At 34.9% G+C, this 15,485-nt stretch overlaps 1 protein-coding gene across 6 annotated transcripts in view; it reads left to right on the forward strand.

The window, feature by feature from the left end:
• The window catches only part of USP37 (ubiquitin specific peptidase 37), an 82,351-nt gene that overhangs the window by 18,445 nt on the left and 48,421 nt on the right, over window positions 1-15,485 (forward strand). For all 6 annotated transcript variants that reach the window (XM_028509220.2, XM_036022860.1, XM_036022857.1 and 3 more), the window contains 5 exons: window positions 1,956-2,134; window positions 2,516-2,590; window positions 6,948-7,045; window positions 8,377-8,461; window positions 13,164-13,322. In XM_028509220.2, coding sequence (XP_028365021.1) covers window positions 1,956-2,134; window positions 2,516-2,590; window positions 6,948-7,045; window positions 8,377-8,461; window positions 13,164-13,322 — 596 coding nt within the window. The remainder of the gene's footprint in view (window positions 1-1,955; window positions 2,135-2,515; window positions 2,591-6,947; window positions 7,046-8,376; window positions 8,462-13,163; window positions 13,323-15,485) is intronic.

The raw sequence follows: 15,485 nt of genomic DNA on the forward strand, positions 1-15,485 counted from the left end.
CCCTCTCTTTCTCTTTCTCTTTCTCTTTCTCTCTCTTTCTCTTTCTCTTTCTCTCTTTCCCTCTCTCTAAAAATGAATAAATACATTTTTTTAAAAGTAGTTGGCAAAGTTTTATTTTGGAGATTTCTTAGTGGATAATGCTTCAAAGTCAGGTAGACCAGCTGAAGTTGATAGTGATTGAATTGAGACATTAATCAAAAGCAGTCAATGTTATACCACGCTGGAAATAGCCAACATACTCAGAATATCCATATCAGTAAAGTTATTAGTGAAAATGAAAAACATGTCTTTTTATTTTATGGAAAAAACTAAACAGACTTTTTGGTCAACCCAAAATAACTTTATAAATAATGATTCCCGTTACTGGGATTATAGAATGAATTTTGTGGTTTGTGACTAGCATTAAATAAAAAAGAAAGAAGACAAGAGAATAGAAGGTATGAGACATAGTAAGTATAAGTATTGGTTTATAAGTGGTAGGAGAATGGGAAGTGGAAGAACTGGGGTGGGTGGCATTGAGGTGATAATGAGACTTCTCAGTATATGGTTTTTATAATAGTACTTTAATTTTTGAACCTTGAAAATGTATCACCCATTTGAAAGTAAATATTACTTTTTAAAATTGTTCAGTTAAGATGACCTCAGAAATTTTTCTTTCCTAAGATTGCAATATTGTAGAAAGTTATTAGAAATACCTTTCATAGCTCTTCATAGTAAGTTATGAAACTTGTCTGGCAGAATGCTGGTCAAAAGCATTATTTCCCAACTAATACACAGTGTGATAATAGGAGATACACAGCTGTATGTGAAATACATACTCTTGTGTTGTTGTTTATTAATTATATTAATATAATTCTTTTGTATTCTTGTCTTATTGTATTATTTTCCATACAAACAACTGTAAACCTACTTTTGCCCCATCCTATATTTTCTAATTGCTGTTTTCTCTCAATGTTCTTGCTGTGTCTTTTGGATAGTAGACTTTTTGATTCAGCTTCTGCCAGTGATCTCCATCTCACTCTCATTCCCCTTATCATTACATATATTTGTTTCATTCCTCCAAACTGGAACCCCTTTGAGGTACATGTGACTTGGCATTTAAGTTGTTGATGACCAAATGTCATTGTTGCTCCTTTCTGTCACATCTATGTCATTTTAAGACAGTAATACTGAGAAAAATAGAAGGCAACAGGAAGAGAGGAAGATAAAAAATGAGATGGATTGACACCATAAAAGTAGTCGTAAGCATTTGTCTACCTACAGAAGCTGAGCAGAGCAGTTGAGGATAGGACATTGTGGATGTCACTTATCGATAGGGTCACCAGGAGTTGGAGACTACTCAGTGACACATAACACACATCACTTGAATTTATCATAATTATAGTTGGATTTTTTTCTCTAAAGATGTATTTTTCACTCTGGTCACTAGAAGCATGTCTTGTGTATGTGAACCTTTTTTTTTGTAAATTAGTAATTCACAGCAAATTCCCTTTGGCCTCTAGGTATGCTGTGGAATATTTAAGTTTACAGGAACACTACAGAGAAAAAAAGTGTTACTCAGTTTGTGACACTGACCATATATTAGAATCACCTAAAATGCTTCAAAAAAAATGATGAAGAATGGACTTCATCCCATATCAATTAGGTTAGAATCTCTGGAGATGGGTCTGTAGTTATCTTTTTTTTTTTTAAGATTTTATTTATTTTTAGAGAGGGAAGGGAGGGAGAAAGAGAGAGAAACATCAATGTGCGGTTGCTGGGGGTCATGGCCTGCAACCCAGTCATGTGCCCTGACTGGGAATCGAACCTGCGATGCTTTGGTTTGCAGCCTGTACTCAATCCACTGAGCTACGCCAGCCAGGGCTTGTTGGTATGTTTTTAAATGTCCTCAAAAATCACTGGTCTAAAAGTATGCCAATTAATTTGACGATTTTCTATCTCAAACTTTCTTACAGGCCTCTTCAAAAAGAGGAAGTTTAGAAACTAAAGATGATACTCCATTTCGAAAAGTTCTTGGTAATCCAGGGAGAGGATCAATTAAGACGACAGCAGGAAATGGAATAACTGTCCCCCGGACGATTCCCTCTTTGACATCTACATCAACACCTCTTAGATCAGGGCTATTAGAAAATAGGTATGAAAGATGTTTTTGTTTTTCTTTTTCTTTTTCTTTTTCTTTTTCTTTCTTAGTCATTAGCTGTACCTGTTTGTAAATATCTTTTAGGCTTTTTGGAAAGACCATAATTTGAGAAAAAGAAGGAGATTGTCCAGTGAGTAAAGTGTGTTAGAATAAGAAAGTATAGAGTGAATTTTTGACAGATAATTAGTATTTGTCCTATGTGGTTTATGTCAATGACATGTATTGAGCATGCGGATATACAGTATATTAATGTAACTATGATGTAGAGAATTAGATAGCAGTACTCAACAGTTTCTATCCTTGAGTGTGTTGGTTTATACTTTTTAATGGTATGAATTATGGCTTTTTAACATTTTTTTTTTCTCTTCTCTATAGAACTGAAAAGAGGAAAAGAATGCTATCTGGCTCAGAGTTGAATGAAGATTACCCTAAGGAAAATGATTCATCATCGTAAGTTGCTTTAAGAACCTTTAAGGCCCTAGTTCAGTGTTTCTTATATTGGTAATTACAACCACTAGGGAAGATTATTCAATTTATGGAAAGGTCAAAGAGAGAAGAGCAGATGAAAAACATTTTGGTGATAGTAGATTGTAGGCTCAGTAAAGGATTTGGCCAGTGCTATTACTTTGATCATTTCATTGCACTTTCCCCATTGTAGCTTTTTTAAAAATCTGCAGCACTTAGAGGAAGAATAGAGCTGAAAAACTCTTAAGTATTTCTTGCTGTCCATTCTTTTAGTGTAAACCCCTTCTTAACCTCTTCCTTTACCTAGAAAAATTTCTTTACCTTATTCATGTGAAAAGTGAGCTTAGGGTTAAAAGGATGTAAACTGTGACTCTAGGCATGGAGCATCAGTCTTTTAGAGCTGTTTTCTGGGTTGAACAAAAGGGTGTACACCTGCAACAGGACCATCACCAGCTCACATTTTCTTCTTCCTTGTGGGAGGGTCTTTTTTTATTTTTATTTTTATATTTTTTTCCCTAGGGGGAGAAAACTTATTACTCAGTTATAGTTAGTACCTCAATTAACACCTTAACAAAAATCAGTTGATAGTCAAGTTAATTGGTATTCAGGGTTAAGAAGGTCACCATAAAAGAATTGGGGAAAAGCTGAAGAAACTTTATATTACTAATTGGGATCTTGGTTTTGCTGCTGTAATAGATGTAAAACTATGCGTAGGTAATGGGACTGGTGTGGTATCTGAAGCTACAATCACCATGGACTCAGATTCCTTTTATCTTGTTGATCCACCCTCCTTAATAAGTAGGTTCCATTTTGTGAACCAAGATAGCTGCTTCAGCCTTCACTCTCATGTCTGCATTCCTACTGGGAAAGAAGGAGCAAAGGGAAAGCATACTGCTTTCTTTTAGGCTGGAAATTGTACATTTGTGCACACAGCTTTTTAAAAAAATTTTTTTATTGATATCGGGGAGAGAGAGAAACATCAATTTGTTCCACTTGCTTATGTGTTCATTGGTTACGTCCTATATGTGCCCTGATCAGAGATTGAACTTGCAAACTTGGAGTATTGGGACAACATTCTAACCAACTGAACTACCTAGCTAGGGCCACACCACTTGTATGTATATCACATTGACCAGAACTTGTTATATGGTTACATCAAGTTGTAAGAAAGTCTGGTAAATATTCCCAGCCCAAATTTTATAATAGCTGAAGGGTACCATGGTTATTTGGAGACAACTAACAGGCTGCTGTAGTTTAACCCTCTAGCCACAGAAATGCCCCTGTTCATTACTTTCCCATATATAGAGAACATTCTTACCATTCACCCTAAAGGAGACAGCTTCCAAGTCTCATTTAGTTCTTGTATCCAGCTCCAGGATCTCTAGGTGATGCGCAGTCCTCTACATAGGGTCCAGGTGTGCTTTTTTGGACCATGAACCTTATGGTCTGGTACCCAAAAACAAAAAGGCAAGTTAATCTGCATTCCCTACTTTCAAATTTCATACACATATTATACAGGCATATCTACAAGTAAAGGAAATATTTCAATAAAATTACACGATTTTTTTCGTTTCTTGGTTGTATTATAGTGAGTGTACAATAGCATTTTATATATATATCCTAATTAAAAATACCTTATTGCTAAAAAGTGGTAAAAAGTGCTAACCATTATCTGAGTTTTTAGTGGCTTATAATCTTTTTGCTGTCAGAGGATCTTGCCTTCAATTTGTTAAAAAAAAAAAAAAGCAATATCTGAGAAGCATAATAAAATGAGGTATGCCTGTACATTGCTGGAGTAGGCACAGGATATCCACAATAAAAATTTACACTTAGAAAAGAAAAGAATAAGAAACTGGAGGAGTCACTGATCTGTAGCAACATAATCTTGCTAGGTAGAAATTGTGAAGGCAGGGGAGTAGTACATTCTTGATTAGCCCATGTAGCAGTCTCTGTTTTCTCCTCTGGGAGGAACTCTTGTTCATTGTACTCCTGTGACTCCCAGCTTTGTCCTTGGGTAGGTTTCCTTTGTTATCTTTCAAGGCCGTAGCTGAAGGTCGTGGAAACTGTTCTTTGGGCCCATGCAGCTTTCGTAGTCTGCTTCATGCTTGTGCTGTTCTGGAATAATTTGGGGCATTTTTTAACAACTTTATCAAGTTATATTTTATATACACCATAAAACTTGTTTTAAATGTACAATTCAGTGATTTTTGGTAAATTTATGGAGTTGTGCAGTCGTCACCGTAATCCAGTTTTAGAACATTCCTATAGCTCCAGAAAGATTCATCATGCAGTCTACCACATTTCTCCAATGCTAGAAATATGCATAAGCCATATTCTCTTCTACTCTGTCCCATCCCAATTCAGTACAGATACGCTGTGCGTAACACGGAGGTGTTATCATCAGCAGTGGATTTCTGTTGCCATTAACAAACAAGTAATCCAATTCCAGAATCCTATCCTTCGGATGTGCTTCCTAGTACCAGCTCTTGTAAATCAAGTTCTCCAGAAAGCAGACCCTGAAATGGAGATTAGTGTACAAGTTATTTATTAAGGGCATATACTCCAGGGGATATATATATCAGGAAGGGAATGGGGTGAGCAAGACAGTGAAATACAAGATATGAAGCATTAGTGTGATCTCAGACTATCCCTTAAGGCAGGGGTCCCTAACTTCCCTGGATCACCGACTGGTACCATACTGGGGCCTGTTAGGAACCAGGCTGCACGGCAGAAGGTGACCACCTAAGCTCCACCACCTTTCCCTACCTCCCATGTCTGTGGAAAAATTGTCTTCCATGAAACTGGTCCCTTGTGCCAAAAAGGTTGGGGACCGCTGCATTAAGGAAATAAAAGAATATTAATAGGAATAGTCCTGGGTACTGATGTTGAAAACATACCTAAATTGGTGTGAAAGAGGGGATATAAAAATTAGATCACAGGGAATTTGGATTGAGCATATAATCTGTCTGCTACAGGCTTTATTCATGATGGTTCTTCTAAAATAAGCAGTTTTAATCAAAACATGAGCATGTATCTGAATGGACCTGCTCTATTTATACAGGTTGAGATATTTAGGAATACTAGTGTGGGAAATCGGGCTTAAATTGTATGTTCATGGACTTAAAATAGTTTGTTTTTTAAAGATTTTATTTCTTTATTTTCAGAGCGAAGGGAAGGGAGGGGGAGAAACATCAATTGGTTGCCTCTTGCATGTCCCCAGCCTGCGACCCAGGCATGTGCCCTGACTGGGAATTGAACCAATGACCTTTTGATTCATAGGCCAACACTCAATCCCCTGAGCCACACCATCCAGGGCAAATTTTAAATAGCTTAATCAGTAGAATTTAAGTGATGTTGACATTTAGTAAATAGTATTTCACAAGAATATTTTGGTTTTGTTTTACTTTTTAAACATATTTAGTATCAAGCTTGAATACCTTTTTAATTGCTTATTTAGGTCTTTTAGTAGCCAAGTCATTTCATCTCCTCTTGCTTTTAATGAAGAAAATCTATATAATCTTCTTGTCTCTGGTTTGACCTTTATAAAAATAAAATACTCCTTCATTTTTGCTTAATTACTAGGGGTTTATAGATTGGATTGACTTTTGAGTTGTTAATGAAAACTTATTTTTATGGTTTTCATTTGCTTAAGTCTGTGACCTCTTGAGGCTTTTTTTTTTTTTTTTAAGATTTTATTCATTCATTTTAGAGAGGGAAGGGAGGGAGGGAGAGAGAGAGAGAGAGAGAGAAACATCAATGTGCGGTTGCTGGGGGTTATGGCCTGCAACCCAAGAATGTACCCTGGCTGGGAATCGAACCTGGGACACTTTGGCTCCCAGCCCGCGCTCAATCCACTGAGCTACGCCAGCCAGGGATCCTCTTGAGGCTTTTAAAACTTTGTAGTCTAACTTCCAAACAAATCCATGAATTCAGCACTTGAAATGTAAAATTTTTAATAATAGCTATTTAAAATTAAGAACTACAGAGAACATTATGCTAAGTGAAATAAGCCAGTCAAAGAAAGATAAATTCCATGATGATTTCATTCATATGCGGAATCTAATGAACAATTGAACTAACAAGGAAAATGGGGGCAGACTTATAGGTGGAGAGCAGGAATGACAGTGACAGGGTGTGGGGGAGGTAAAGGGTTAGAGGGATTGAGCAAAAAAGAAAAAGGACTCATGGACATTGACAATAGTGTGGTTATTGCAGAGGGGAGGAGAGTGTAAGGGGACTAAATGGTAATGGGGGACAATATAATAAAGATTGAATTAAAAATAAATAAAATTGAAGTACTATGTCTTTACACATCTATATTGAATTAAATTATTAACTTTAGGAACAACAAGGCTATGACAGAGCCCTCCAGAAAGTATTTAACCAGCAGTAGAGAGAAACAGCTCAGTTTGAAACAGTCAGAAGAGAATAGGACAGCAGGTAAGTATTTGGTTTTTATATAAACTACTCATTTGTTATAATATGTATTGTATAGACTAGAAATAAAAACCTAAACTGGGACATAATCTCTCTGTTCTTCAGGAATACTCCATAATTCAGTACTAGTTTCTGGGCACCAGCTTGTATCCAGTACTCTGCTAAAATACTTTTAAAGTACTAGAAATATAAAGGAACTTTTATTCTGTTTACAAAGAATCTAGACTTTACCACCTTTCCTATTTAACTGCCTAGAATTAAGCTCTTTTATTGTCAAAGTACCTGTACCTTAGAATGAATCCAGGGAGTTAAAGTGGTTGAAATTAAAGTTCATCAGTGTTGTCACTTATTAAAAGTTCCAGAAGATCTTGAAATTATTGCCTAAAGAATTACTTAATCTCATCTGTACCCTGTTTTTACAAAATCTAAAAGTTAGACTGTCCCATGAATTTTTGTCAGCATTTCTTACACTTAACCAATCTTCCTGATATTCTGAACTACTTAGAGATTCAGCTATTGATCTGAATATTATGTCAGCTTGAGATTAAGTTGAAGCAAACTAAAATATGGCATCATTTTGATAAATTGGGAGTTTAAGAGAATTCAGTTGATCAGGATTCTAAGAATAATCTTTGAGCAGTTCAGAGTTGTGATATTAAACTCCTACAGAAAGAAGTATCTCCAATATAATTCTTATTTTTGAAAAATAAAACATATGTAAACCCCACTTAATGGTTTTCAACTTTTATAATAAGCCAGTAGGTAGAAAACAATACTTAAAGATGTAGTAAGCCTTAACAATGTTGAAGTTAAGGTATATCTTACAAAAGTTGATATGGAAGAGGAGAGAGAAGGAAGTGGTCAAGTGATAAGGTTCACGGAACAAAATGTAAAAGCTTTAAGAATGTTAAAGTTACAGAGTTAACTGTAACTAGAACTAAAGTAACACAACTAAAATTTGGTTGGAAGTAAACAAGAGTAGGGAAATTGCTAATTTTTCCTAATAGGGAATCAACTGATACTATTAAAAATGAATAAGTAAGGAAATAGTAGAAACAATAGTGACTGTTACAGAGGAAATCAGAAAAACTAGGTTGTAAAAAATGGTTAGAAATTAGAAGCGAAATTTTTGGAGCTTGTAGGGCAGGAAAGTATTCTTTGCTATTGTAACTTTTCCATAGTCTTTGATCTTTTAACCTTTATATAACTAATGAAAAGAAGGGGAGAAAATAGTTAAGTATAAACAGGCCTAATGTATAATTTTAATTTTATTATAAATTGTGATTTAGTGATTGGTTAGGAATTAAGTTGTTCCTGTGTTTGTTCGTTTATAGGGCTTTTACCTTTGCAGTCATCATCCTTTTATGGTAGCAGATCTGCATCCAAGGACTACTCTTCTGGCAGCACTAATCTTGACAGGTATGCATTGGTTGTATGCCCTGTGAAGAGCTCTTCTTCGGAATTTTGAATGATGGAGTAGACTGCGTAAACAACCTTCCTTCTCTCTCTTCCACATCAGCTTTGTAAGATGTTCCATCTACGTTGTTAAGGCTTATCGCATCTTTAACTGTACTCTAAGTGAATACCTGTTTTAAAATAACAAAATTGATGAGAATCATAGACTAATGGCATTTTAATTATAAAGTACTCTACAAATATTTTAGTTCAAGCTCTTCTTTTTTATGTTTTTCAAGGAATGAATAAACTGAGTTTTAGAAAGATTTGTACTGAGCCCCCAGGTTGTGAGGGGCAATATGACCAGATTCTAGACCAGTGTATTTATTCTTCATCATCCTAAATATTCAGATCTCAACAAATTGCCTTTGTCACCTGTATTTTTTTTAAGCTGCTTGTCAAAAGCTAAGACATTTTCTTTTTTAAAAAACAAGTTTCACATTAGAGGAAAAGGCTAGTCAGAAATTTAATTGCCAAGTCTATAGATTGAGTTTTTTAGGATCTATTGGGTACAAATATGTAATATAAATATAAATATACCAGACAACTGGTAAGCACTTGTCAAGAAGGCATGATTACAGAGTACAGCACGGAGGAGCGGTGGTAAATGTATAAAGTGAGGGTAATGGTGGTATATAATAAATAAGGTATATAATGAATGACATGTTAAGTCATATTTTGTTTTTTACTAGAATTTAAATCAAAGTGGTAAAAAACATCTTGATTATTTGTATAAAGTGGTTAAGGTGTGAGGTAAAGAATTTGTTAATATACAGGTATATAAGGCCTTGGGTGGTATCTGTTCATGCACTTTATGACTGCAGTGGTAACTAAGTTACTTGAATTTAAGACAGAGGAAGTTTGGCTTATTTCTGTTTATTAGAAGGGTTTTAAAGAAATCTGAGGGGTTTTTTAAATGCCTAAATTTGGTTTACAAATGATGTATTAAATACAATACAAATTTCTTCTCAGAATAATAGAATGAGCGTATTCGTTGCATTAAAATTTTCTTTTAATGCAAAGCTACACTCAAAGATAGGGTGAAAATTTCAAGATCAGTGAGAAAACTAATACTGAGTAGAGACTGACTCCATAAGGCACATGGAAAACATAGACAGGAGTCACGTATCTGGGGCTGGGTCTTCAGAACTAGCATGAGATTGGGGACTGAGCTTGTCCCCAGATTAGAACTGGTTTCTTATGTGAAGCTACATGAAGGTGAGTGTCTAGAACTGCTCTCTGTGCTAATAAATCAGGGCAAAACCGTAAATGTGCTGCTTGCCTGATGTTCCCTGAGCAGAGAGGAAATACACAGAAATGAGAATTGCAGTGAATGGTGTCTGCTTTAATGTTATCTGCACAGGGACAAGAATTCTGAACCCCTAACATAAAGTCCCATGCAGATTTAGAGGTCCAGACTAAGGCAGCTACTAAGCAGGTCAAGCAGGCATGATCATGGAACACAGCATAGAAGAGATGATGAATGTAAATGAAATTAAGAGATTTACATTGGGTTTCTTGGTCTACCCTCCATGTCCTTGTAGCATTTTGAGGAAACAAGACTAAGGAGAATTAAAGCAAGGAATTTGTCTAAGAAATAATAGATGAAAATGGTAAAAGTCTACACATGGAAAAGCCACCTCAACATATGCCAAACAGCAAATATATATTTTTTAAAAATCCACATTGTGGGATATGATAGGTAAAGAAGTTTTTAAGGCTATCAGGAGAATTTGTCATCTATAGTGGTAAAGCAGACTGACATTAGCAACAGTAGGGACAGAAGACATGAAGTAATAGCATCAAATAATTCTATACCCAGCTAAATTGTTATTGAAGAATGCAGACAAATAATGCTGTTTTTGGATAATACAAAGATAATTTATTCATCAGAAAAAAAGAGTGTAAGTAAGAAATAGCAGTGCACAAAATAATTTTTAAAGTGAATGTTTTCATCTAAATACTTAAAAAACTTTTTTGTATAATAAATGCTTATGGTAGAAACTTCAAAAGTGACAGGGTGCATAGAGTGGAAAGTAAATCCCCCTTTGTTTGTTAACTCCTAGTTGTGCATTTCCTCTTTCCAAGGCAACTGCTTTATTATTATTCTTCCAGGGTTATTCCGTGCATCAAATACATTTTGGTAGTTTTTATAAAATGAGGTTGTGGTAGTATTAAAATAAAAAAAATAATGATAAAGTATGAGACAATAAGAAGAAATTCAGGAGTGAGGAAGAATATAGGAAAATTAAAAGGTTTAAACTTCCTTTTCTTGTTTGAGAGGAGGCCACAACAAGTTAGATGTATTAGAAGGTTAAAGATGACTTCCTCTTATGGCCAAGAGGGAATAACAGGGACCAGATTGACCACCTCCGTGAAACAACTAAGAACCTGAACATATCATTTGAAACAGTGGATCTTAGGACATTGGAAATGAGGCAGTGAAGGGGACATTGATCCCTGAGAGATGGGAAACGAATGAAATTAGCCTTATGACTGCCCCTTCTATGAGCTTTCTTCTTAGAGAAAGTTCTCAGACTGCCACACAGGGGAGGAACCACGCAAAACCTTGGGCTCTTCCTTAGTTCAGGAAATGGAGCTAGGAGTCGAGGGAGACGAGAATTCACAGGGTGCCAGAGGGGAAAGCTGCACAGAGAAACAGTTGCAGAGATCTGCACCAGGTCCAGCTTGAGTATTCAGTTGAGTGACAATCAGCATATGCTGGTGAGAAAACTAGCCAAGCCTAGGGAAAGAACCATCTAAAAAATCTAAGGGAATAATACTAGGGAGTTCACATAAAGCCAGGCATAGTTCCCATTCCGAAAAGCAGTTTGAATGCTAAGAAAGGTCTTGCCACATTAGTGAGGAAAACAATCCCTAGACCAATTGTTGCTCTGGTTCCACATAACAAACCTTAAAAGCAAGACTGTTTCTTGCTTTTATATCAAACTGTTTCTAGGTAACCTAACCACATCCCGGAATAAAATTCAAGAATGTTTATAGAAGTCTAAAATACCCATCATGCAACAAGATAAAATTCACAAGTACTGAGGCAGAAATTACAAAGATGACAGAATTAGTAGACAAAGATTTTTAAACAGTTATTAACACAAATCAGTAATGGTATTATATGTAAAAAATACTAAATGTTTTAAAGAGAAAGATAGCCTGGATTTTAAAGGAAGGATAATAATCTATTTGCTAATGTTAAAGAAACAACTGCAATAAAAAGATGCAGATAGGTTGAGAGCAAGAAGATGGAAATAAATATACCCTGCATTGTCCAAACTGCAGTATTTAGGAGTGCATTCACTGAAAGGAATGAAACTGAGAAAACCAATGATATCTTTTAGGGTAGAGGAACAGGGCTGTGTTTGGGAAGAGGCATTTGGGGCTTTTTGACATTAGTGATTATTACACAGGTATTTGCCTTATAAAAATTTGTTAAGCTCTACATTTTACTTTTTTAAAAATTAATAAACCTTGTTTTTTAGAACAGTTGTAGGTTCACAGCAAAATTGAGCGGAAAGTGCAGTTTTTATAAAACACATATGCAACTTCCCTCACTACTGACATCCTGCACCACAGTGGTACATGTTTGATTTTTATACATTTTTTTTGTATAAATATTCTGTTTCACAATATTTTTAAAGTAACAAAACCATACATTTGCTACTAGATTGTCTAGCCAGATAGTCAATTGTTTGGAGACAGTTTTCTCTTATAAAAATGTAAATCATGTTCCTGCTTCACAACATAACAAAGAATAAGCATCCAAGCAGATTAAAGACCTAAATAGGAGGGAAAACAGGTTTTAAAATTTTAAAGAGAACATAGGAAAATATTTCTGTGAACTTATGCTACAGAATGATTCTTAAGACACAAAAATTGAAACTATAAAAGAAAAATAATAAATTTGACTATTCAGAAACTTAAAATATTTAATAGACAAAGGATTAGAATGTAGACTGTGTAGTAAATCACAAATCTTTTAGAATCCAATATAAAACCCACGGGCATACAAAAAGCAATTCAGAGAAGAGTAAACAATTATATTATAAAAACATTTTTTATTTCAGTAGTAATCAGGAAAATAAAATAACGATGAGATCATGTTTTACTCATTAGATTGGTAATAATATAATGGGAGACCATGTGAAGAAATGGAAATTCACTATTGGTGGATTTTTGGAAAAAAATCACACTATCTTAGGAAAATAAAAAATACTTCTAACATTTTCACTTCTTAGCATATAAACTGGAGGAAGTTTTCAAAAGAGACTAGGTGTAATATTGGTTGTGTTATTTTTTTGTAATAGTGGAAAAAGTTAACTGCCCAGGTTTTTTTTAAGGCTAGGTAAACTAATGCATGATAGTCTTAAAGTAGATAAAAGTGAATCAAAAGTAAAACTATATCTATAGTTTTTCTCAAGCCATTTACTTGGATCATTTTGATTGTAGGTTAAGTAGGTACAATATTATCTGCCTCTTCAGTCTGTCAACAGACTTGAACTTGTGGAATTTTTCCTTAATTGATCATTATTACTGATGTTTCCCCAAATTTAGATTTTTTTTCCTTAGACATTCACTTCTCTGAATCTACTAGAGGAAAAAAGCAGCATTTAAAATTATTTTGCTTCTTCATTTTCTTTTTTTTTTTTTAAAGGACTAATGTTTCAAGCCAAATTCCCTCTGCCAAAAGAAGTTTGGGATTTCTTCCTCAGCCAGCTCCGCTTTCTGTTAAAAAACTGAGGTGTAATCAAGATTATACTGGCTGGAACAAACCAAGAGTACCCCTTTCCTCTCACCAACAGCAACTTCAGGGGTAGGTAAATTTCTTTATTTTGCTTTCTTTTTATAAAGTGATTCAACTGAAGTATGTTTTGATTGGTATAAAAAATAATGATAAAAGGAGTCATTAAGTATAGTTATAAAATATTTGCTCATTTATTAAAGATTTATCACATCTATAAGTAAGTTCATTATTTAGTCAAATATTTGAACTTTGAATATATATACATATAACATATTCATCATAAAGCAGAAAATCTAACCCTCCAATCCCATATATTTCTTCCTACTTTGGAGATAATTCAGTATTAAGTTTTATTTGTATCCTCCCAATCCCTTCATTCATATATTTTTATTCAACACAAAAATAAGACCATAGTATAATAATAATATTATCTTACCTAAAGTGCTTATTATGTGCCAGATACTTGTGCAGAGTTTTTGGGGGGGAGTTTAATGTGAAGTCTGGCCGCACAATTTTTAGATTACTTCACGGGGTAGCCAGACATCGCATTCTTTAAGATTTTATCTATCTATCTATCTATCTATTTATTTTTAGAGAGGGGGAGAGGGGAGAAAGAGAGGGAGAGAAACATTCATCAGTTGCCTCTCTCACACCTTCAACCAGGGACCTGGCCTTCAACCCAGGCATGCACCCTCACTGGGAATTGAACCAGCAACCTCTTGGTTCACAGGCTTGCACTCAATCCACTGAGCCACACTAGCCAGGGCTCTGTGCTAAGTTTTTAAATGGATTTTTTTTCTTTAAATCATTGCAACAGCTCAGTAAGTTAGATGTATTAAAAGCCTGCTTTTATAGATTAAGTACCTAAGCCTTGGAGAAGTTAATTAACTTGCTCAAGGTGATACATAGTCAGCAGTACAGCAGTAGTTAATCTAGGCGGTTGGACTCCACTTGCATCCTTAAACACTGTGCTGTGTTACTTCTCTGTTCCCTCATTTTTTCCACTGCACATTAATCATGAACGTCCTCATATTATTAATATATAACCTTCAACCATGCTAGTATGCATTTAGATTTTTCTTTTTTCCACTATAATCAAGACTAGAATGAACATTTTTATATTCATGTTTTTAATATTTGTTGGAATTTCCCTATAGTATATATTCTTGGAAGTAGAATTGTTAAGACAAAGGAAGGCACTTGGAATTTTTTTTAAAGATTTTATTTATTTTTAGAGACAGGGAAAGGGAGGGAGAGAAGCATCTATTGGTTGCCTCTTACATACGCCCTTACTAGAGACCAGACCTGCAACAGAGGTGTGTGCCCTGACTGGGAATGGAACCAGCAACCTTTATTTTTGTAGGACGATGCCCAAACAACTAGGCCACACCAGTCAGGCGAAGATCTTTGATTACACTTACCAAATTCCTTCCGTTAACCTATTGGCTTGTTTGTTTCTAATTTTACTTAAATTACTCTGTTTTTCTACCAGCTTTAAGATAATTTTTTTTTTTACTTGAATGAGTGGTGTTTGCCAATTTGGCTTATCCATAGTAGTTTATATACTTGTTATCTTAACAGAAAACAGCATAAAATTTGTAGTGAAAACATTTCACTTTCTTCTTTGCTTACTATTCTTTTCTCTGAGCCTCTTCTTTTCTGCTCTGTCTTCTAAAATGTTTACCTTTCAATTAATTCTTAATTTCTTTTGTTCTTCATTCTGATTGGTCTGCCTCAAATTGTTATGAGTCTTATCCATCCCATTTTATGATCTAGACCTTTGACCTTATTTGTCTCACTTTTATAGCCTCCTTTTGTTTATTATATAGTCTGCTTCTGGTCTCTGTCATCCACCTCCTTCAGAGTCTTTTGATGTCCTTAAGAGTTACCCTTGGTGCTCCAGTCTCCCGGTCTACCTTCTGTATTTCCTCCATTTTTGCATAGTATCTGTACTAATCTGTAGAAATACAGTTTTCCTCTTTTCACACCTCTTTTCTCCAGCTTGCATACTTAAAAGCTTAGATGGGCATGAAATCTGTGTTCATCCTTTCTTTCATCAAGTTTCTTGAAAACGATGTATAATCTACCTTCTAAATAAAGAAACGAACCAGATTCCATCAGTATTCCCATTGCCTACTGTTTTAAGTAAGGTACTGACAGGGACAAGATGCTTAAGAGACCTGAAATCCATGAAAAAAGGCATGTAAGAGTTGACTTAGATGAAGCACAAGA

This window comes from Phyllostomus discolor, chromosome 4 (genome assembly GCF_004126475.2).
Source record: "Phyllostomus discolor isolate MPI-MPIP mPhyDis1 chromosome 4, mPhyDis1.pri.v3, whole genome shotgun sequence".
In the NCBI taxonomy this organism is placed as follows: domain Eukaryota; kingdom Metazoa; phylum Chordata; class Mammalia; order Chiroptera; family Phyllostomidae; genus Phyllostomus; species Phyllostomus discolor.